The 24351-nt window shown below is 45.0% G+C and overlaps 1 protein-coding gene across 1 annotated transcript in view; it reads left to right on the top strand.

Annotated features, from left to right (window-relative positions):
• Window positions 1-24351, top strand: part of rdgC (retinal degeneration C) — a 241121-nt gene that overhangs the window by 161485 nt on the left and 55285 nt on the right. Inside the window, exons 2-3 of the mRNA XM_084602113.1 lie at window positions 162-289; window positions 18796-18892. Of these exons, the coding sequence (XP_084458239.1) occupies window positions 162-289; window positions 18796-18892 (225 nt within the window). The remainder of the gene's footprint in view (window positions 1-161; window positions 290-18795; window positions 18893-24351) is intronic.

Here is a 24351-nt window from a genome sequence, read left to right as displayed (position 1 = left end):
CTTTGCACCGGCACGGAACGGGGCAATCTTCCCGGCATGAGCTATGCGCGGCTTAGCGCGCACACTGCATGGCAAAGTAGCCCTGTCTGTGACGCGCTTACGTCGAAGACTCTGGCCTGAGCCTCTGCTCGAACTTCGCATTTTCCTCTCTTCCTCCGCAGCGATGAAGGCCGCCCTGCTGATCCAACGCTGGTATCGCCGCTACCTGGCCCGACAGGAGATCCGGAAGCGGTGCTCGTGGAACATATTCCAGAGTCTAGAGTACGCCGGGGAACAGGATCAAATCAAGGTGAGTGGGTATCTCTCTCCCCTAAATCAAACGCTGTTTGGGAGCCACTGGAGCCTTCCGCGTGGTCACTTAATCGAGAGGCTCAAGGCATGGAGATTAGCCTTTGTTCTTCTTTGCATCCGGACGCATCGTATACGCAATCAGTACGCATGTGGGATTCCAATTGTAGTGGACTGAATATATCAAGACTCGAGTTTAATGTCTCTGGAGTGGACTCTATGCGGCCTGTCTGGGAATTCTGTTGTCGTGCTTACCCGGCGTTTTTTGTCAAGGTGCTAATTACAGTCGAGCCCACACATAACGAACCTACCGGTCAAGCGGTTTCTGTTCATTGTAGCTGACGTTCTTTGCAAGTGGGCTTGTCCTAACTACAGCCACAAATTTCAAGTACAAAGAAAAATGACATGGGTGCACTTAAGTCTCCTTACTTGGGGAAACGCGAAAGCATTGCAAGTTCCGCACCTGGTTTAATAATGAACTCGGTCTGCATTTTCCAACTTCCGATGCTATTCCGACGTCTACATATATGCACCTTCTCGTCTAGACAATTTTGTCGCATGTTGCTATAACGTCATCAAGTCGTTCTCGACAACTTCTTTTTTTAGACACGATAGTATCACCTGATCTATGAATGACGTCATCACTATATTTAGCGATCACTATCATTATAAATACTTATCACTAGCTATCAGTAATTATCTGTCTACTCTGATGATGACGTCACATGATTACCGTTACTGTTGGCCTAAATCCATTTGAGTTACGTTATAAATTATAACTATCTTATTCCATTGCTGTTAACTAATCACTATCTTTTCAATAATCCTATCGCTATGTATCTAATCTGATTACACCATATGATTACCGTTAATGTTGACGTATATTTCTACTGACTTACGTTATCAGTCATCTCTATCGTACCTCATTATCATTACTATAATAATTATGTAGTAATCTGTAAATTGCGTTACTATGACCTTCTCATTATCATTAATGATCTACTGTTACCTACATAGTTATCGTTAGTTGTCGCCGTTATCTCCTGTACACGTCGCGTGGTCACATACTCTGTCCACATATCATGCCCAAGCCAACCGTGAGCGAAGGAATGCTTTCGCATAAAAGTGTCATTTATTTCTTAAAACGTTCGTTGCGCATTCCTTTAGAAAAAAACCGTATCAAGCCGCCGTCCAAGGGCGGTAATACTCATAGCGCGATAAGAAAAATGGCGATTGAGCGGCTCATGTCAATCGGTAGTATATGCCGAGAGCTTGGGCTGGCTTGCACGATAAAGTCCGAGCTAAGCCCAGACTTAAATGGTGTCTTTAGCAAGAGCAGTCTTCTTTAAGACGGCTCTTGTTCCAAACGCCGAGCACTTTGGTTCGGCTCGTATTCACCAGAATGACTTGCCTGTACGCCCTCAGCATCCACTTTGGGCATTTTTCCTCGTAACACAATCTTAAGCCGCAAAAAGCAACGGCACGGATTTTATACAGCGCAAGATCGACAAAATGCTTACATCTTACAGCGGCGACCGGGCCAGCGCATCCCTGTATTTCCCTAATTTCTCTACTTAGGTACCTGGCATCCTTGTGTCTTAACCAAGACAGCACTAAGTCGTAATCGTACAAGCGACTTATTTAAGTCAGGACTGACTACCAGTCTTGACTCCAGTCTTAAGCGGCCAGCTAGCGGCCTATCCTTTAGACTCCTGTTAAGTCTAGACTTAGTTATTAAGATCGTTTCGTGAGAGCAGGCCCTGCTCTCAGAGCCTCGTCAAAGTTTTGAGGATGCGGCGACGAATGACCGCATCGAAAGTCCGCGTACAACGTACAGCATAAGTTGCCGTTGTTTAAGTGCTGCGGTAACCCATTGGGCTCCAAATAAGGCGATACGTCACCTCAGATAGTCGGTACTTGACGCTCCCTTTCCAAAAAATAAGAACAACTTAGGGCAGTCTACAAGCAAGCTGGAATCTAGCACGTTACCTGGAAATGGTAGGCTACCGTTTGAATTCATTCTTCGTTAACTGGTGCGCGCCGCTGGACTCGTCTGGTTATGAGCACTGTCTGCTGTTTGTGCGCTGCTTACCGGCGGCAGCACCACTAGCGGCCGATATCTGATTGGGCAAGCGGTGCACGCCCCGTTACCGAGTAGGCCAACAAAGACATATCTCGTGACTTCAAACGTATCGTGTTTGTTGCTTGGTCACCGGCCGGGAGAAGTAGTTTCGCTTTCCACGCTGCTCTCCTCTCGCACCTACCACGCGTCTGTTCTCACTTCGACCCTTTGCTCAGCCGACACGCACGCGCGCACTGATTGACCTCATTGCCTGTCGCGGCGCGTTTGACCGACTGTTAACTGTGGTTTTAATGCCATGTTTTTCTTTGGAGTTTTTGAGCGTTGGCACTTTCGTTGCGGGGATCACGGGAGCTGCGAGGCGCTCTGCTCTCGCTGCGCTGGCTAGAAAGGCGCTTTTTTTATTGTGAGTACTAGTTCATGGCTCTGGCTAGCTCCGAGGCGAGCACGATTATTCGTTTTACTGAGACGCAGTCTTCATCGCAATCAGCGCGACTACGCCCACTGCAAGGCAAATATCTCCCCAATACAGCCATTCAACGCTTTCCTGTGCAATCCGCGTCTACCTTATCCCGGCAATATTCCTTAGTCTTATCAGCTCGCTTAACTTTCCAGCCAGCCCGGCCGCACTTGCGTCCCCTTGGAATCCAGTCTATCACTCTTATCGACTCTAGGTTACGTTTTCTTTTCATTACATGTCCTGCCCATGATTTCGACTAGGATGTCAGTAGCTAACATTTTTTACCTTGATCCACTCGGCCCCTTCCACGTCTGTCGACGTTACGTCCATTATTTTATACTCTGTAGTTTGCTGTGCTGCCTTTAATTTAGTTTGGACCATGGTTTGGACCTTTTACGTTAGCTTCTCCGTTTATGTCCAGCAGATCAGTACAGCTGTTAGATAATACGCGATAGCGTCTAAGGCTCGTTCAGCCGATAAGCCTTCGCGTTGCCGGAACCCAGAATCGAAAAAAACGTGTAGGAAAAAATGCGCAATTCAATAAAATAAATTTGTCTCCACTCGGGTTCGAAAACTGACCCAGTCCATGACAGACGGACATGTATCGCATAGACCACTAGGCTTTTCACAACGAAGATACATGCTTTGTAAGCACTATATACCCTTCGTGGTCTGTAATCATCATAGGCTATGTAGGGTGGTTGGCACAAAGCATGTTATATAGGAACCTAGCGAACGCGTTGTAGTGCGTATGACTGTCAGTGTTTGGCATGTGTACTGATGTTGCAGTAATAACAATTTAAACAAGAAATGTTTTCTAGAAATCGCAGAATGAAAAGTCGGCATTTGAAGGCGCTATCGCGTCTACTCTTAAACCGATAAGCTTATAAGCGTCCTTCAAATTCCCTTTTTTTTTTTTTTCCCTATTGAGGGATAGCGGCAAACCGCCAGCCATGGTATAAAAGCACCTGCCAAGTGAACTCTACCCCGTTTTTGACGCAGTACCATGGCCCCAATACATACCTTGATGGTAGTTCCATCCTTTTTTTTTTTTTTTTTGTAAAAACTGAGCGTCCTTAATTACTGCTGCCTTTAGTTGGGGGCACGAGTGTATTTTTTGAAATGGACCAAATCATGTTATGGCAACAGACGACGCTTTTCAAAAATTTTCACAGTTTCTTGCTACTTTTTGCCCTTTTGTTTTACGAAATAATTCGCAGTGACCCATAAAGAATCATAGTTATGTTGCTTGCTAAACGGCGCAAGGGGAAGGTGACCCCGGGTACGAAACACTCCGCCCCGCTGCTGCCGAAATCTTTGTTTGTTCTAGCTGCCTTATGCAAGACAACTGCGCAGATTCCTCTGATATCGGAAGAAGCAACAAATTTACAAAAAAAAAAAGAAAATAAGTATTTTGTTTTGCTTTCAATGAAGTTCGAAATAGACTTTGTATATCATCAAGAGAAAAGTTATTTATAAAACCCTGCAGGACGCTTCGATACATAGTCAAACATGTACGCTACGCTTAGGCCACTCAGGCATACCCGAGCGGCTTAGTTGTAAAAGCGGAGCTGCGGGAGCCCGCTTTATAAGCGGGACCTGCGAGAGATGCATCGGCGTGGTCTTGCAGGCGGACTGCGCAGGAAGGCGGATGTTATGTACGTGATAGAGCAGGCTGATTAGACAATTAGTGAGTTATAGTTAAATAATCCGCTTCTTATTTTCATTTTTCGGGGCCAACATTAAATTAAGAAATTGAAAGTCATGAACCTAACGATGAGCCCAGATTTTAAATTTTATTTAAAGGCAATGCAGTTAGAAATATTGAACCCAAAAATACGCATATTTTAGCCCGTAAATTGGCTTTCCGCAATGCTTAATTTTACAATAGTGTCGCTATGCGTGGTATAGTCGCGGAAATCACGTTGACTAGTTTTGCGGCATAAAACCGACAAACGACTTCCTTATTTGCGTAATAGAAATGAAACTGACGCCATTCAAAACACGTGCTTTGCGCGAAGCCAACCTCAAGAGCTAAAAAAAGGCTAATTTTCACGTTAAATATTCGGTAATGCATCGCGGGTAAGAAAAATTTAAAAACTGGACTCAGCTTCTGTGTTGACGACCTTTAATGAGACCCCTAAGATGAAAAGTAAAAAAAAAAAAAAAAGCAGAGCAGTTAACGTTAGTTAAGCAATCGTTTCATCACTGAGCTCTATTACGATGCTCTTGCACAGAGCGCGCCGACGTATTACTTGCAAGGTTTCAAATAACGATCTGGGAAGAATTAAAAAAAAACGCTTGGTATCTATTTTTTGTGGTCTTGCATGTATGTGGCGGCTTACGACTTGATGCTAGTGTGCATGTATGTGGCGGCTTACTGCTTGATGCTAGTGTGCGTGTGTGTGCACGTGTGTGTGCGTGCGTGCGTGTGTGTGTGTGTGTGTGTGTGTGTGTGTGTGTGTGTGTGTGTGTGTGTGTGTGTGTGTGTGTGTGTGTGTGTGTGTGTGTGTGTGTGTGTGTGTGTGTGTGTGTGTGTGTGTGTGTGTGTGTGTGTGTGTGTGTGTGTGTGTGTGTGTGTGTGTGTGTGTGTGTGTGTGTGTGTGTGTGTGAGAGAGAGAGAGAGAAAGAGATAATACAAGCACAAATTAAGGGATCAGCAAGTAGCAAAGTTGACGTACAGTGTCAGTCACATTTGGCGTGAACATGACCCCGCGGGGCTGCGCAGTGCATGTGCTTTGCCCCACTGCAAATAACCCGGACAGAATCAGTGATTAATGGCTCACGATTACGGGGACCTCGAAGGGGTGCTTTGCGTTGTCATTCATTTTGCCTGAATTTGCTACTGGCTTGGGCGCAGTGAGGCTTAGCACATGCGCAGACACGTCGTGTTCTTGCTAAGTGTGACTGACACTGTACGTCAACGAGGGCCTGCAAGGGAAGCCGCAGAGGAAGCCACCAACTTTGTTGCGTCATATCCATAAAGAGCCTAAATGTCCCCCATTTGTTTTTAATTCGAAAGTCTTACCAGCCTCATTAGCAAATATTTAAAGCGCGGTGCCCGTGTGCTGTGCGATGTCAGTGCACGTTAAAGACCCCGAGGTGGTCGAAATTTCCGGAGTCCTCCACTACGGCGTCTCTCATAGCCTGAGTCGCTTTGGGACGTTAAACCCCACAAACCAAACCAAACCTCATTAGCAAATATTTGTCCGGCGTTGTTGTTGCTGTTGTGGCTGTAGATAGAAGTAATTCAATAAAGAAAACTAGTTGGTTGGTTTGTGGGGTTTAACGTCCCAAAGCGACTCAGGCTATGAGAGACGCCGTAGTGGAGGACTCCAGAAATTTCGACCACCTGGGGTTCTTTAACGTGCACTGACAACGCACAGCACACGGGCGCCTTGCTTTTAAGTAAACTATAGTCGTCATTGGGGTTGAACGCTTCCCCTCTGCTTGACAGACATGGGTTCGAATTTCGAAGGGTAATTGTTTGAAGCTTGTTCGAGAGGCACACAGTGAACACGTTGTTGTGCGTATGACTTACTTGCGTTTGGGATGCGTATGGAAGTTACCGTGGTAATAATCGTCGCATGCAACCGGGGAGCGCGGTGTCCGTGCCTACAGGTCTCGACGCACTTCACCACCGCGTGAAATAAATACATATGAAACATGGAGTACACTTCGGCTACGTCTTGCTTGTTCTTGGTCTTGCTGCCAGGCCGTGCAAACTCCAAAACTCTGATCGCTTTGTAGCGACGAGGCCAGAATATCACCGGTCTGGTGGGCAACAAACAAATGCATTACAAGAAAGGAATTTAATGAATTAATAAATATTTGCAGCCACATTGTGGCCACATAAAGAGTGATGCTTACACGTTATTACGCGTAAGCAGCCTGAACCGTTTTTACCTATCCTTTTATAGGAACGTGGCGAATGCGTATATTACCTAATATCGGCTTGAAGGAACGTACAAGAGCCTCCTATTCGGTCAGCTTGATTCGAACGATCATTTGACCTATTGATTTCAATCTTCTAGATATGAATACACGTGAGCTAGTGCGACATTCCTTGCCATTCGCTTTGTCGCGCAATACAAATCTTCAGCTCCACCGGCGTGCATTGTTTGACGGAGAATCCATTTATTACTCAACCCTCAGCTGCGACTGGTTTGCGATGCATACTTTCGACACGCAATTCGTGGCGCATATGTCTCAACGGGAGCACGTGCGTCATCGGAATTGCGAAACTTGTTTGTCTTTTCGCATCGCGCTCCGCATACTGGTCCTGCATAGATATCAAGCCGCCAAAGCCTTTGAGAAAAAAAAAGCGAAAAGAAAAAAAAGAAAGCTGCGCTCACATCCCGGCTTGCGCTCTCCGGGAACATATTCTGTCCATTTTGCGACTGCGCTGTAACGCGTGTAAGGTCGGAAGTAAAAAGAAGACGGAGAGACATTTTCCTGGGAAACGCATGCATGGCAGCCTCACTCTGTTCTACGCAATCCGTGCAATCTGCACTCGCGGAAATAGGGATTGGATTGCAGTGGGTTGCGGAGGAGCAATTTGCCCGTAGATAGTTCACTATGCTATTGTGGCCTAAATGTCGACGTCGTTCTAGACGGATTATGCCCTGCATTGAATAGCATACTAAGGAAATTTCCTTGGCTTGGCTCTTCGTTTTTGCCTCCTCTCTGTCCACCCTTTTCGCGACGTTTCTCTTCCCCTTCCATGGTCTATGGGAGGCAGTGGTCGGCCCAAATGCATGCATGTTCAAATGCCTGTATGTCGCTCTAGAGTGATCGCCGATAAAGAATGCTACATGTTTTCCCTTTCAATCACGAAGCCGCTGCTTCAGTAAACTTGACTCGCTTATTCAGGCAAGCCATAAATAATACTAATTACACATGAGCGCCTGTCATATTACCAGCTTATCTTCGGGAGGCCGTAAAAAAGAAACAAATGATTGCCTGGATATCCACTTTCTCTTCTGCACACGTAAGGACAGACTTCTGAGATAAAATTTCGTGTCGAACCATACAAAATTTTATCTCCGAAGTCTGCATTTCATGCTTTCAGCACGTCCTGGAGCGAAATGAATAAAAGAAAAATATTTTCTTTTTTATTTCTGCATGAGAAAATTATAGAAAATTGAAATTATGGAAAAACATGTTCAAGTATAGCTTCCTTTGACAAAAATTTTTATTGTGAGGCAAGTGTGGATTATAGTAAGATTCTGTTATGCAAATATTGAAGTTAATGCTCTAATATTTCGATGTGCAACAATATCCCTCTCTTATCAACTGTATTACATCCCGTGGAGCGTTTGAATGGTTGCTTGGTTTATGGGATTTAACGTCCCAAAGCGACTCAGCTTGTGAGAGACGCCGTAGCGGAGGACTCCGGAAATTACGACTACCTGGGGTCCTTTAACGTGCACTGACAACGCACAGCACACGGGCGCCTAGCTTTTTCCCCGGCATCGAAAAGCGGCCGCCGCGGCCGGGATTCGATATTCCATCCGCGCCCTAACCAGTGCACCGGGGTCTTCGAGTATTTGAGACCTTGTGAGAAAGGTAATATTGAACATTTGGATGATAGCCAAAACAGCAAAAAACTATGAGCCTCCAGAGGGAAAAATCAGGGAATATACTAATTATTAGAGAGAATTTTTATGATATGCAAAAAAAAGAGTGCTTTTTCCAACTACCTCCCGGTGAAGAATGTGGTTGTCAACACCTTCCGGATAATGGCATAGAGCTAGATAGCCGGCCCAGTCCAGTCCAGCCTCCCAGACAAGCACTCTTCTTTTTTGTTCTTTTTTTTTTAAGGCAGAACAAGGCGAAATGTTTGTGGTGGATAAACTGAGTCGAAATCACATCGCGAGTTTCTTCGCATTTGCTGCCCTCTTCCTCTTCCTCATGGTCATCACGATGCACGTCAAACTGCCCGTTATGTCTGGACTGTCCCCGTGGTGGTCAAGATCGTCATAGCCGTTAGCCACTGCCTCGTGTTTCCGTGGCAGATACCCTCTCCCTCCACCCGTGTCAATGCCTTCTCCGCGCACGGTTACCTCCCTCTAGTTTTATTCCGTAGCAGACGCATTCTCTCCCCTCCCCTTCGAATGGAGAGGGTGATTTTTCTCTTTACTTCGTCGTCCGCCAATCGTGGCAGGTGTTTTGTGTGTGTGTGTGTGTGTGTGTGTGTGTGTGTGTGTGTGTGTGTGTGTGTGTGTGTGTGTGTGTGTGTGTGTGTGTGTGTGTGTGCGTGTGTGTGTGTGTGTGTGTGTGTGTGTGTGTGTGTGTGTGTGTGTGTGTGTGTGTGTGTGTGTGTGTGTGTGTGTGTGTGTGTGTGTGTGTGTGTGTGTGTGTGTGTGTGTGTGTGTGTGTGTGTGTGTGTGTGTGTGTGTGTGTGTGTGTGTGTGTGTGTGTGTGTGTGTGTGTGTGTGTGTGTGTGTGTGTGTGTGTGTGTGTGTGTGTGTGTGTGTGTGTGTGTGTGTGTGTGTGTGTGTGTGTGTGTGTGTGTGTGTGTGTGTGTGAATTAAACTGCAGCCCTAATATGATTCAGGTCACATGATTTAATTTACTGTGTCAAGAAGTTCATATATTACTTCATCAAGCAAATTAAATTAAAATCCTTCGATTCAAGTGACTTAACTTAATGATTTAACCACTATTTAATTAAAATCTCTTTCTCTGTCTCTCTCTCTCTCTCTCTATATATATATATATATATATATATATATATATATAGAGAGAGAGAGAGAGAGAGAGAGCGATAGCATTGAATGTGATTCAGTCCAAGGAAGGAAATGCGTCAGGAAGCGTCAGCAGTAGTGCTTAGTAATTATATTAACCTTTTGTTGCATGATGAAAGATTACGCGTGGAAAGTGCGATTTTGGGGTGTTTTCTGTCTTTGTGCATCCAGAAAACACCAAGAAAAAATTTTGCTTCTTTCAAAGTGTTTATTCCATAAGATATAGAATGTCCACTACAGTGGACATCATGCACCCGAGCTCTGATGGCGGAAGTTCCGAGTAGTGTTTTTTTTATTATTATTATTATTCAGCAGTCAAGGTTTGCTGCTGCACACATGGAGGCGTGAATGCGATAGGCAAGATGCGGTGTTACTCTGCCTTATAAAACAGAAGCAGGCACTTTTGCTGCCAACGCACTTGCACACCTTGCACATTCCGCAGAGGTACGTAGTCTTGCTCTTCCTGTCGCTCTCTCACATCATTGAGCAGTGTATGCCTGTTGACAGCGAAAATGGCGCAAACAACATACACATTGTTGCAAACAGTGCTTGATTTCACAGATGTCCTTAGTTTCACTGCGGCAGAAGCTGCTTGTAGGTCCACAGAAAAATCAGCTTCATCAACTGTGGCAATTGATTCGTCTTTTATCAGATCTGTCCCCATCTATAGCTTGAAATAACAGAGTTGGATGGTGCACTCTGCTGTGAGACGGTTGTAAAAGAGCCATGCGTTGATAACCGCCTAGGCTAAGAAAATAGAACGTCACGCTTCGTCGACTTCGGTATCAGACAATTTTTCTTTCCAGCCCCCTGCAGTCTATTGAGAACCGAGTAGTAGTGCATAGCACAAAATTAAAAAAAAAAAAAAAAAACTTCAGAAATCATGCGTGTGGTGTTATAAGTGACAGAGCACTGAAGATGCTTACATGGCCCCGTATTCCGAGTTTGCGTCGTTATCGAAAGCGTCGCTATCTCCCCGACCTCGAGCCATCTGATTTATTGAAACGCCGGAACAGGATGTTGACACTACTTCAGGTTCCGTATTGGCAACATCCGGTTCTGGCGTTTCAAACAATCAGATGGCTCGAGGTCACTAAGGTAACGACACTTTCGATAACGACGCAAACTCGGAATACAGAGCCACGTCCTGTACGGGCGGTTTAACCTACCATGCATGGTGTCCACTGTAGTGGACATTTTACAAAAGTTGTTATAAAAAATTATCTCCGCTTTACTCAGCCACAGTATATATAGCATTTGTCTCTGAGTGCTTCTTGTATCGCTTTTATATAATTATATGCTTCACATTATTAGTAAAGGCGAGTTATAAACAAATTATTAGAGATTGACATCGCTTATTCGTTTGAGCAGGATGCACCCATTAATAGAACTAAGTTTTTAAAAACCGGCCGTATTGCGGCGCCATCTAGAGCGGTAGAAAGACAGCTTTTTTTATCCACTGTTGTTACCAGTATGCACAGGGTATCAGTAATGCGTTGAACTTTCTCCAAAAATCGTAGAAATGTGTCCTCTGTCGTGGATAACATGCAACAAAGGGGTAATTTTCAACCACTATATGCTGCTGCTGGAGGAATTGAGCCAGCCCACAAAGACGCAGCAAGTTTCAGAGAAATCTTTATCTGAAACCTTTCCTTTTCTCATGATGCTTTACCCTGCACGGTAGTTTCAAGTCGCGGGAAAAGCACTTCTTCCTGCCTAAGAACACCAAAAAGGATCCGCACGCTCAGTGTCCCGTGTGAAGCATATGTTCCACCCATTCTGTTTGAACGCCAGCACGGCAACGCATTTTCATCGCCATATCCACGCTCAGGCCTGCAACGTTATAGACCCTAATCCCCATTTTCATGTCTGGCTTATTTGTTGGCTTCCTGTTGAAATCGCAACGCAGTTTCCTCTAGTCTTAACGTTAACGTAACGTAACGCTATCTAGATAAGGTTAACGTAACGCTATCTAGATAAGGAATTAATGCGTCATTCCTGTTAACTCCGTCGTCATTTCCAGCACGTGGTTGTGCCGCGAAATCAGTTAAAAGCGATAAAACAGAATGAATAACAGTTTAAGCGCTTTCCCATGATTGGCCATTGGGAAAAAACCGTTCACCAACTGCCACGACACATATAGGTGAGTTGGTCTTACCGCGTGCTCGCTCGTCACGAACGTCGTGTCTCACGTCACGTGGTGTCTGGAAGCGAGCTGCGCCTGTTCAGTCGTGCCAAGCATTTATTTTTTTCTATTATTTTTTCCCTACCACGCAACAGCACGCATGCAGCCCATACACCAGTCGCTTCGTGAGAAACGAGGCAGCTGGGCGACCGCACGTGGCTCGCAAATGCTGAGCCTAGGTTTGCGCCCCGAGAGCGCGATCGAAGCAGTTCCGACCGAACTTGCCGCGGGCGCTGCACTCTTCTTATGTTCTCCCTTGCGCGCGAGACGATGAAAACCTCCGAACGGCGGCAAACTCCCCTTTGAGGAAAGCGGTGCGTCTGCTGTAATGTATAGCGCCGAGTAACTGCTCGGCTGGAACCTCAGACTTTTTCCTTTCTTTCTTTCTTTCTTTCTTTCTTTCTTTCTTTCTTTCTTTCTTTCTTTCTTTCTTTCTTTCTTTCTTTCTTTCTTTCTTTCTTTCTTTCTTTCTTTCTTTCTTTCTTTCTTCTTTCTTTCTTCCTTTCTTTCTTTCTTTCTTTCTTTCCTTCTTTTTTTTTCCCTTTTCCTTTCCTTCTTTCTCATAACGTAAAGTTTGTTAAGCAGAAAGAATATCAATTATACTAGTTGCATGGCATACATGCAGCCGCTGCCATAGCACAAAATATAAAGCTGGTCAACAAGGGTAAGATGGCTCGAAACAAATGGCCACAACGAGTGGTTGTCCTTTATTTTCTTTTTTTTTTCGAATGGGAGCTCCGCTCTCGATGCTTCCTGTTCGCAAATTCACTGCCAGTTAATCGAGGCTATGCCGGGCTTGAATGCAAATCACAGTGCAGCTCTTGGCGTCGTTTGTTTAACCCGTAGTAATATAAGTAACTAAGCGCACTTCAACGCATTTTGCCTCTCCGTGCTTCTCCCGTTCGTTCGCGATTTCACTCTCCGGCCCCGTTCCGTCTTTGTTCAGTTCATCCATTCTTTCATTTCTCCTTTTCGTTATTTCATGATTTTATTTCTCTACTTCATTGCAGACTTTTTTTTTTTCTTTCTACAACGTGGGGAAAAGGGGGACGGGAACGGCTGACTATCAAACACAGGAATGAGGAAAGGGAGAGAAACTTTTTAATGAAAGATGGAGAACTTAGTCGATGCTTAAAATCCGCTAACTTTCTACTCAGCGTGGGGAGTGGAATTGGGGAGAGAAAGGGGGAAGAAGAGAATGGCGAAAATGCTAAAGGGCATAAAAAAAAAATGCGAGCGTTAATTTTGCGGTGAAATCCATCAAATTTGTGTGAGATGGAAAAAAAACAGGGGGAGTCCAACATCTAAAAATGCGCTAATAAAACTCACTTCACGAATAATGTGCAGTTATGAGAAACACTGTGAATAAAATAATTATAGGAGTTCAATGTCGTCTAAATAGACAAATAAAAAGTTCATTTCGCGTCTTTGTAGCACCTCTTCAACCAGCAGTTGAAGTTTTGCCACGTCAACAAATATATAAAACAATTGAAGTGGGCAGGTGATATCTTATTCGCTTGTAACCTTATGATTTAAGGTAAAGAAACTCACAAGGTCGTGTTCATAGCTATCGAAGACGTCAGTGCGCTGCTGGGGTCGTCTTATCTGTGACTGGCATTAAGAGTTCCCGTCATTCAATAATCTCATACGAATCTATCAGACTACAACCTGCTCCAGTTATGGAAGTTACACCGTCAGTTATTTCTTCCCCCATGGGCAACGAAGTAGACGGCACCCGCTATCGTTCACCAACTTCTTAAATTAAGTGTGAATACAAGGCAGCCACAGTTAACGAGCAAATAAAGAGGTAAATGTAAACTTGTCCCTATCGAAAGTTTATTTTCCGCCCCGCAGAAACGCAGAAACTACAGCGCTATTCCAATCGCACCAATAGCCCGCGGCAGGGCACTGCGACTGGCAGCTGTTTCGCAAAGCTACCAGCGTCCCCAGGCCTCAAAAACACGCCCAGCGCTAGCGTCGCTAAAGCGACGGCAGCGTTCGCTAGCGCATAAGTTTCACGTTCCTCTAACTAGTTTAACTTTCGCAGTTCGTCTTGCGCTGCTTGTGCAATTATATGAAAAGCCTTAACTTAGTTTGCCTCCAAACTAGCGTAAGCCAGAAAAAAAAATAATAAACAAAGATAAAATAAAGAACGTACCATTTCGAGGCCGGTTTTGAGCTTCGGCGCTAACCTTCGAGCCCCCCTACCTCTCTCTGCGTGGTTTTTCGCCCGCTGTTCATACGCAATCGTGCAGGGGAAAATTTCCTGAAACTTTCGAGAAGCGCGCCTATCACTCTGAGCAGGCATCCTCTCTTTCGTGAGGAGGATGTCACCCTCTTCTTGTTGGTGTTTTCTTTTTTTTTAAGAAAATCCAATTTGCCGGCTCTGCAAGAGTGTCGGTCAGTCATGTTTGCCGAAAGCTACACGGTGAGCCGACGAGCGCACGCGTTGGCTCCACCAGTGTGCAGCAAAGCTTCCCAGAGAAGCCCCCTTCCAGCTACCGTTTACCCACAACAGCTTGCGTGAACTTGCGAGACTATGCTTTTAAGAGCAGCAAAAAAAGCAGGCTTGTCACCTGCTTGCGCGCGGTGCCACCTGCCTTTCTTGCCCTCCTTGCTTCTTGATAAACGCGAGGAGGGAAGAGCGGAACGAGAGAACGATCGGTGTAAGCTGTTCGGACAAATCCCGGCGCCGTCGCTTGCTTTGGGTGTAGGGAAAAGAAGAACGGCCCAGGCCTGCCTTGGACGGTGAGTTAGCGAGGCAGAGGCGCGCCTTTCTTCGTAAATATGCGAACAAGGCAGATCTCGACCGGGAAAATAAGGAAGGGCTTGCTACGAGTATCATAAGGCCGCTTGATAGGTGCTTCTTTTTTACCCGTCAATTCCAACACGTAGACACGCCCTGACTGGATGCTCGCTGCGCAGTAATCGAACATGTAAACAAAACAAAAACAAAGACAAAAGGTTTTGCATTTCAAGAATTCCACCCTGATCCCCGTCATGCTAAGTTCGGAGGAGTCATCCGAACCTCCCCATTATTCCATAATTTTATTTATTCATTTATTTATCTGTCTTTACTCACAGTCCAAGCAGGGCTCGGACGTCGAGATGGAAGGCTTACTTGAGCTGCTTTGTCATAAATTTAAAACTTGGAATGCAGTTCCCAACTTTGACCGAGGTAACGATGGCATTTTACCGAGGTGCCGGAAACCGGAGATGAGGTCCTCTAGCTCGGCCGGATGATTAAAAAGAGTCCATCACATCAAACCAAATAACCGTGACGATTTAGTCCTCTTGCTGGATGACACTAGGAACTAGGCAACAGACCAAAAACTGGACTATTCCGGGGGACGCATACACGCGGTTGTTTGTCGAGCGAGTGCTTCGATTGATCTGCTCGGACGAGAGAGACACTTCGAAGCTGCTACGATGTCCTGCGAATGAGAGAACTGCCTTAGCCGAATGCAAGGACTAAAATTCCACAAAATCGATTGGATGGCAAAATAATCTGTCACGTGAACCCTTCTGTGCGCGAATCGTGTCGTTGTGGGTGACGACGAGCACTTTCTCCTCGCGGCGCCGACTTTGTCATGATGAGCACGAAACATGCTGCGCAGCTTACACCACTGGGCAGCGTCGTTCACACTGTGTTCCCTTTAGGTCCATAGAAAAGGGGAAAAAAAGCGATGGAAGTGGTTGCAGGGGTACTTTCTCAGTCTTCGTATATCAGCAGGCTTTCGGAGCTACGGAGAGAGGCTAATAGTGTTCAGACTATCATACGCAGCCTGGATAAGCACCGATATAAATCATTTAAGGGTGATACCGCCTACATCTCAGTGCACATCGATTTGCCCCATCAATGCCAGAAGACATTGCAGTAAAGATGGGTGGGCTGATGTATAGAAACACAAAGAATATCTCATTGCACAATACAATATTGACAAAACATGGAAGACAGTCGAAAAAAACTACAGAACATTTTCTATTGTTACGACAGATTTTCAGTGCAGTTTTTGACGAGAATCCTGTTGGGACAACAGAAAGCGTTCTGTAGTAACATCAGAAATTTCTGTAGTTACAACAGAAACGTGCTACAGAAGTACAGACAACGGAAATACACTACAGAAAAACTACAGAACTACAGAAAAATCTGGCGTTTACGACAGAACTACAGATTATTTTGTCGTATTTTTGACGTGGCTCAGTAGTTTCTTTTTTTTCGACTAGCAAGGAAATGTAGCTGCTAGTCAGGAAGAGCAGGTTAAACAGTAGGCAGGAAAAGGCAATAACATAAGGATAACAAACCAAGTATTTACGAAAACATAGCAGATAGCGTACTTCAAAACTTCGCTTAGGCCCGTATGCGCGCAACACACTTTGGTGAACGTTGCAGAGATCCTCCACGAACTCTTACGTCGACGAAATGCGCGCAAGCACAGCTGACTCAGTTCCGAGGGTGCCGTAGACACGAGTCGTGCCGTTGCGGTATTCTCATACTCTGGAGCTTCAGCGGCGGTGTACAAGTAAAAGCGAGCTCGAGATCTCCCACGTGCAAAGCATACACAGAGCATGAGGTTCTCGAGGCTGCGTGCTGTTAAGGTTCGCTGAACGCAGCTGCGCCAGATCTCTTCCGCGCACGCCGAGCATTCTTAGCTTGTTTGTTTGCCAAGAGCAAGCAGGCCCAAGTGATCCTTTTACTTTAACCTTGCCAAACGCTGTTTTCTTTTTTTCACCTGTGCATCTACATTTCGCTCTTTTTCTACGCACGGTTGTTTTTACTGTTGCCACCGCTGCCATCGGCCGTATACAGTGTTTGCGTACGCTTCGTGTCTGAGTTTGTGTGTACGTGCGTGCCTTCCCTGATACACCCTGAACGGGGGCAAAGAGCTTTCCTGGGCTCCAGAGGCCCCAGCGGGCAAAGTGAGGAGTTCGCATGATGACTTCCGTGCCAGTCGCTGCGGCGGCGGCCGCATCCAATATGCATGGCAGTGGCGCGGCCGCGGCCCGTGAATGCGCAATGAGTACGGAGCAACCCGCCAGTTGAGCTGAGCTCGGTTGGCAGCTGCGGACACTGTTTCCCTGCTCTCTTTTTCTTGCCTATACCGACAATGTTAGCGTGACCACCACGAGGCCAGCAGGTGTGTTGTGCTGTACTGCGCTGTCATGTCTCCTCTATCAAGAGGAGATAAGGGCTGTTGTTCCCCAGAAATTTCCCCCAATACCCGAGCAACTGCATGCTGTGGCACGGGGCGTGCTGCTTCCTGGTTTGAGGTCGCGCGCTCGACTCATCACAGCGTACTTAAGGTCGCACCCAGTTTCAGCTACACACCGCTTACGCGTGCTCGCGAGCTGCTCCCACATTGTACAATGGCTCCCACATTGTACACATTGTACAATCGGGAGAGTGCGTGGGGCTGCTTCTACAACCACATATCGCCCTGTTTGCTTGTTTTCACCCTTGGCCTCGTTTAGTAGCGCGCGGGTTTTTTGTCACTTTATAACTGCCTCCGTCTATCCATATTCAAGACTTGTTAAAGTTGAAGGACGCACTAGTTGGTCTTGGTAAGTATAGAACGCATTTTTTTTTTCAACGTAAAACTCACAGGGCGAGCCAGACGCAAGTAGAACGCTGACTTCAACTTATGGTTTATAGGCAGGAACGTGAAATATGTATGCGCAGTAAGAAGTCTGATGACGCCACGTCACAAGCTCATGCCCCATACTGCCGCCTCCGCCCTAACAGACAGATTCCCCTGGGAGCACGTGTCATTCGTTTATGAGAAAATGCAGCTCTTTGATAGTCAGCAAAACACAACGCTAACGTATTTATTGGCTTCGTTCTGCATCTCAAAGGTCTCGAAGATTTTTTTCCTGAAGCTTGAAATTGCGCGGCACACATTTGTTTCTCAACGCTGTAATGACCGACCTCGTTTGCCCTGCGCCTGTCTCCTTCCCACGGCCTTTGTATTTTTTGCTGAAAAAAAAAATGCATTCTACACATTAAAGACGAATCAGGAGATAGTAAAATCATAGTGCATACGAGTGTGTGACGCAACAGTCCTGTATTCTCTCAATAATAAAAACAAAATGATGCAAGAAACGTCAAATTAGCTATCGCTGATGTCGTGAAGCATAATTAGTTGAAGCAGAACTAAGCTTGGGCTTCGCGAGCCGCCTTTATCATTTACGAGGGCGACATCCCTACCAGACGTAACTTGGACGACAGTGCAACCAAGCGGGCTAATGTGAGCTCCCAGTGTCAGACAGTTCTCTCCCATAACTTACAAACACTTTACGATCGGCGCCACTTAACAACGGGACTACATAGCGAGTTAAAAGGTTCAGTTTAGAAACACTCCGCCGCGGTGGCTCAGTGGTTACAGCGCTCAACTACTGTTCCCAAGGATGCGGGAACAGTAAGTAGCCCAATCTGCAACTTTGCTAAAGGACGTGAGAAGCGTGTTAGAATAAGTAAACAGCTGGATCAGGGCATGGTTAGTAATTAGAGATTGGCGGGTGCCGCATTTGTCCTGTGGTTGTTTATGGCTAGGCCGATGATGATGGTGATGATGACGGTAATGATTGTTTTAAGACTTCAGCCAAAACCCGTGCAGCTGCCCAGCGTTGCATATGCGTGTGTCGGACACAACCGGTCCGCCACATCGTAACCACTCTTTTTTTTTTTTTTAATTCTATTTCACGCATTTTGCACAGCTTCTGTTCACCTCGTGCGAACATATAATACATCTTCCAACACTTTTTTTCAGCCGATGACGAAAGGCACGTAGGCAAGGCGTCGATGAGGACAGTCATAGTGAGCGGGAAAAAGTAAAGAATGTAATGCAAATGAAATCGTTGTTTTTTTTTCTCTCTCTCTCTCTCTCTATCGGTGCGTATATACCGGCGCTACATGTGCGCTATCATTGCAATATGTATCCCTTGCACTGAATTGTGACGTTTGAAAAATAGTCGATTGCTTAGTCTACTTTGGAAGCCATGACATGTCTTAATTATTCGTTTCTTTTCTACGCAGTTACACAATTTCTTCCACGACCTTCTGACCCACCTGTCCAACGTTAAGCCCTCCGTAGCAGCAGCGATATCGAACAGCCCGGCGCAGTCTCTCAGGGGTAAGTATAGCTGCTTCTATGGCATCGTGAAAGTATACAAGTATAGAAGCTATGAAAAGTACTACGGAGGCATCTTGATAGGATGCATTCGCAACATCGTACAAAATATCCTTCTCAAATTCAGTTAATAATGCACCACGCAAATACATTTGGTCACCTAGCGGTGCGCGGTTAAAATAGGTTAGAGATGCTCGTCTGCTTCAAGGAAACTTCATCTGATTCAGCAAAAGGAAGCAGGCGTGGAGGCGTCGGATTGGAGTTTCTAGCAGAAGCAGCAGTGCGCCCAAGACGTCTTTTTTTTTATTTTTCTGTTGTTATTAAAGCAGGTGCCTGTTCTTCAAGGTAGGTTTTCTTTTTTTTTTTCATTAATTTGCTTTCTTGGACATATATTATGGTGAGGCTACCAAAAAAAAAAAACATAAAATAATGTGCCTCTGCCCGTGCCACTAGGTATAACGGGCTTGCTTTCTTGGACACTTGGACATATGGACATATGTTATGTTGAGGCAGAAAAGGAAAGAAAAATAAAGAGCCTCGGCCCGTGCCACTTAGTATAACGGGCTTAATCCAATTAGAATAAAATGAATAGGGATTAATCCAATAAATAATTTTGCATTGAAGAAATGGAAAAAAAAAAGAAAAAAGGAGAAAAAAAAAATTTATCTACTGTCCAGCCCAACCGCCGCCACGGGAACGGGCCAGCAAATAGCGGATTTATTTGATTGCTTGATTTCTTGGATTACTATTTACATGATTATTGCAGTTAACACTGTGATTTAGATATTTACATGCTTCTTGATGATAACATATTGATTTAGTTGGATGAATAGGGCTTGCTTGAGGTGTCCGGTGACAGACTTGTTTTGGAGATGTCTTGCTTGTAGTTTGGTGGCGCTTGAGTTGGGGATGGGTCCTCCTTGGATGTCACCTATTGCCGCTCAAATGGGTTCTTAAATGATTTAGTGAGGATTAGATTCCCCCCCCCCTCCCCCCCCCCCCCCCGCGTTTGAGTTCTGCCTAACAAATGTCACCTGGATACATCCCCTCCCCAGGTGTCCCCTAAGGTTTTGTTCCATGTGTATAGTGGCTGATTATATGCAATGATCCTTGGGTATAATGAGAAGGGCTGGTTGTTGGAAGGAGACGTCCTGGAGGCGAGGTTTGTTTGGTGTTAAATAAATTAGTGAGAATTGGTGTTGTTGTTTTTTTCCCTTCCCTCTCTTTCCTTCGTTCCCCGTCCTTCTCCCCCTTCCCCCCCGGCCTCCCCCGTCCCAAGGCCGCCCCTCCCCCATTCCCCCCCTGTCTCCTCTTTCCCCTTTTTTTTTTTGATAGGTTATGGAAGGATAGATGTGAAGGAGACGTGAAAGGAGTGAGGGAGGTCAATAACGTTGACTATGAGTATAATTTATACTGTGTAGTTAGGTTATATGATGAGTATATAGTAAATTAGTGGGAGGATAATAATTCGGATTTCTAGATCTCCTTAGAAATTATTTGAGAGAGTGTGTTACTTAGTTTGTCCTTTGTCCCTTATCCTCTCACCTTAGAAAGTGTTTATTCTTTTGGGCTATGTTTGGTTGATTGGTGGGACCCCCATCCTTGATGTTCGGAATTGAAGTTCTGGTAGGTCCCGGGCGTGGTTACTGCCTCCGCCCGGGAGCCGCTTCATTTAGCGACTGACCACCCTCGGCTTACCGGTCGTTGATTGAGCGAGCTCACCCGTCTGCTATCCTGTAGTGGGGTAACCAGTGTACATGGTACGATGATTGGTCATTGCCCTTGCCGAGCCTAGTTGTAGTTGGGGGGCCGGCGGATAGCAGTACTGCGCAGCAGGTGTAACCCAACTAGTTTAGGTCCTGCCACTCGCGCTGATGCCATGCGCTAAGTGAGTGCGCAGCACAGACGTGAGGAAAGAGTAGGAAACCTCTGTGCCACTTGCGGGGCCCATCAAGGGTAACCCGCTCTGGTGGTGTGAAAGTTGAGGCCTCATAGGGCATTGGGCTGGTTTTTCAGGGTTAGGCACCTGATCAAGTAGCACTATTTGGCATTGCCCAGATTTTGGTGCTGTAGTTTCGTTGGGCCTGGGGGTCGGTTCTTCTTTGCTTCTGCCCAAACGTCCCTGTCTTAATCTCCCGTGAACTGTCCTTTTTAGGTACAGCTAGGAGGTTATTTTGTGGTGTGTATTTACTTTATATTGAGGGGATGGAATAGGGAGAGAGGAGCGGGAGCCTGCTGCTTTTAGTCTCTGGTGAGATGACAAGATGCGTAGGGATGAGAGGATTATTTATTTTCACTTTCCCTTTTCTTTATCTCCTCCCTTTTCTTTTTTTTTCCTTTTTTTTATCTGAGTTGGATAAGAGGTAGGAGAGGTAGGTAAAAAAAGGTAGGTAGGAGAGGTAGGTGAAAAAAAAAAAAAAAAAACAAGTGAAAGAGAGAAAAAGATGATTTTAGGAATAGTACTTGTAGTTGGTGATGACTGAGAATAGAGGAAGAAACAGGGAACGAGAAAGGGGGAAAGAGAGGCCGGGGTCCGGTGGCATTAAGTTGTCATTCCAGACCAAGTGGGTTTGAAATCAAACGTAAACAAATGGATAAGAATGTCTGTGGAGTGGTCATATTTGATCTAGTTCGTCGTTTACTTTTTTAATGATTGCTTCGAGCGCCTTGTATGTTTTTTCATTTTTGATGATTTCAGGTTTGTGTTCTGTAGTGTTTCTTGGAAATTTACTTATGATGGGTTGTCTTTCTGTTGTTGTGAGTGGGCAGACTGTAAGGTAGTGGTCAATGTTATCTGTCTGAGCTCCACATTTACATGTGTTGTTTCTTGTAAGGTTAAATCTTTTAAGATAATGTGGAAGGCGTCCATGCTCTGTGATTGCCTGAGTGGTATAATAATTTGAAGGAAAGTATGATGGAATTTGTGATGGATTTTTGATCCATTTATATGTGCTTGAATTTTTTCCCTCTTTATGCCAATGTTGTGCCCATTTTTTATACATGTCTTTGCGAAGGGATGTTTTGATGTATTGTTTTGTTGCAGGTATATGTAGTGTAGTGCCGTGTTTTGTTGCTTCTTTTGCTGCCTGATCTGCCAATTCATTACATTTTATAGGACACTTGGACAGTGGGTGTTCTGCGCAGGGAACAATAATTTATACTCTTTTGTTGCGTGACACGTGTCAAGGCTTTCCAACGACACATCTGCAAATGCCATAGAAATGCGCATCGTCAAACTGCGGAAGCAGTTAGGCTGATCTAGTCGGCAGGTAATCTGACCACCGGAAATGATGACTCTGACAAAAGCTATTCTTTGGCTCCGTTCCGTAGATTATGGGTCCATCATTTTCCCATCCATGAGCCTAAAAGCAGTCGCAATCGCTTAAAGCCCATTGTGGCCTTGTTGGAAGGCACGCACACTTCACTTCGCTTGAAAATGAAAAGGCAGGTTATGATTTTTATTTTATTTTTCGAAATCGCAATGTCGTGTCTGAATTCTTATGCCATCGCCCTAAACAGCCATGGAGCGCAATCCCACAATTTCACAACTAATGTGATAATCGGCACCCTTCGCCTAAGGTGCTGGCACCCGTCTCTCTAATGCCGCGCGTGCAGCTATTTTTTTTTTCTCATTTTCTTTGTTTATACTCTCGAATAATGTTCCTTGTATTGAATTGTATGGCGCCAAACACACGGTTATACGTCATTTAAGGGCGGAACTTTTCCATACTTATAGTTTGCTTAAAGCACTGGCTTCTTTGAGAAACTTAAGACATGCAAACAAAATATTCTAGCTCTACTTGCTCACCTAAAAGCATCATCATGTACTATGGAACGTGTTCATTGAAAAATTTGTGAAAATTTTTTCTAATTTCATCAAGTTTCGTACACGAATCAGTCGTTGCTTACCGTGAGTTCACCACCGAATCTTTGGCAGGAAGATTTGTCTTGTTTTGTTAGAAGATGCAAGCAGGATGTGCTTATCCAATGCGTAAGCGACATAAGATTACTTCTGCACAACGTTACTGATGTCTACATGACTTCCATTCTTCTAAGGTAGGCTTTACGGAATTCAATTTATTGTCTGCCCGTTCTCCCATGATGCCTTCCATTTGTCTCTCAGTTTACTGTATATAGTGTGAACGATCCCTGAAGGTGCCCTTTTTTATATGACCAAATCGGGTTTGCGCAGCACATGCATCTGCTTTCTTATTACCATCAAACCCAACATGTTTAAGGACTCAGCATAAGCTTGTATTACGTTTTTGAACTGTCACTTTAATTACTTTGAGTATGATGTTTTCTATGGAACGTTTTTCAGCATTTCTTAGTTGCAGCGCTGCGAAAAGAGAATCAGTGTCGTTTAAGTTGTTCTTTATTTACTCTTTTACTATCTGCTCTACAGCCTTGTACACAGCATAACACAGCATAACAATCGGCAGTAAAGACCAATGCGCACTGCGTCATTCCTATCATATTTTTAGCTTGAACTATTGCGCATCCAAATTTTATTTCAATTTTTAAACCATAAGTGTAAAGTTTAGTGTAGGTGCAATGTATTTATTGCAGTATGAAGTATTCGTGTTTTAAAATATCTTCCTGTTGTGTTTACTTTTCTTTCTTTTTTTTTTTTTTTTTTTGTAAATGTGTCAGTGTGAAATCACATATGGCAGGGAGCCTGCACTACGTTGGTAGAGGGTCATTTCTCGGTCTATTGTATTGTGTAGAGCATTTAGTACGGTTGACTATTCTTTAAAGCGGAATACCACTACCTGATTTGAAGTTTTGGATCGCCGCATGTTGACAGTGCTCCCGAGGAAAGAGTTGACTGCAACATGGTTCTCTTCCTAACTGAACTCTCCTTGCTAAAGCAGCTATGGGCCTTTTTTACCGAAGGTTGGCCGATGAAAGGCTCCGATTAAAGTTTCAAGAACAAAGCGTTCATTGATAATGTACGTGCCTTCCACTGTCAAGGCCCTTGTCTGACTTATCCTCTTAGGTAATCGCATCAGGTCGTCCGAGACCGAGCTCATCAGTCGATTGTTTCTCGCATCATTTCGTGCGGGCCTTGGGGAACTTTGGAAACTCGCAAATAGCTTACCTGGTGGCCACCGCCGAATATCCGGAGTCAAGTTACTCTAGGATACAAGTGGGGGGAAAGAAAGCACGGCTTAAATTTCGTTTGCCAGCAAGAAATTTGACTCCAACCTCGCTCGGTCAGGTAGTAATTTTTCATAGCGTTAACTAAGAAGTGGTGTCTGCAAGAGCGGCGGACAAGAAATCTTCCACGCAGGAGTAGAAAGAAGAAAATTTGCTGAGCTAATGTTGAAAACTTTGGCAAAAAAAAAAAGAAGAAAAGTTTGGTTTGGTTTGGTTTGGGGGTTTAACGTCCCAAAACGTGCGCATTTCAAGGGCAACACATTTTGGCCTTTCTCGCAAGCGAAATTTTGTTTGCTGGCAAT

This window comes from Amblyomma maculatum, chromosome 4 (assembly GCF_055883805.1).
Source record: "Amblyomma maculatum isolate TAMU_Amacu chromosome 4, ASM5588380v1, whole genome shotgun sequence".
NCBI lineage: Eukaryota > Metazoa > Arthropoda > Arachnida > Ixodida > Ixodidae > Amblyomma > Amblyomma maculatum.
The sequence above is the reverse complement of the archived record's forward strand: the minus strand, read 5'-3'. Positions and strand labels throughout refer to the sequence as shown.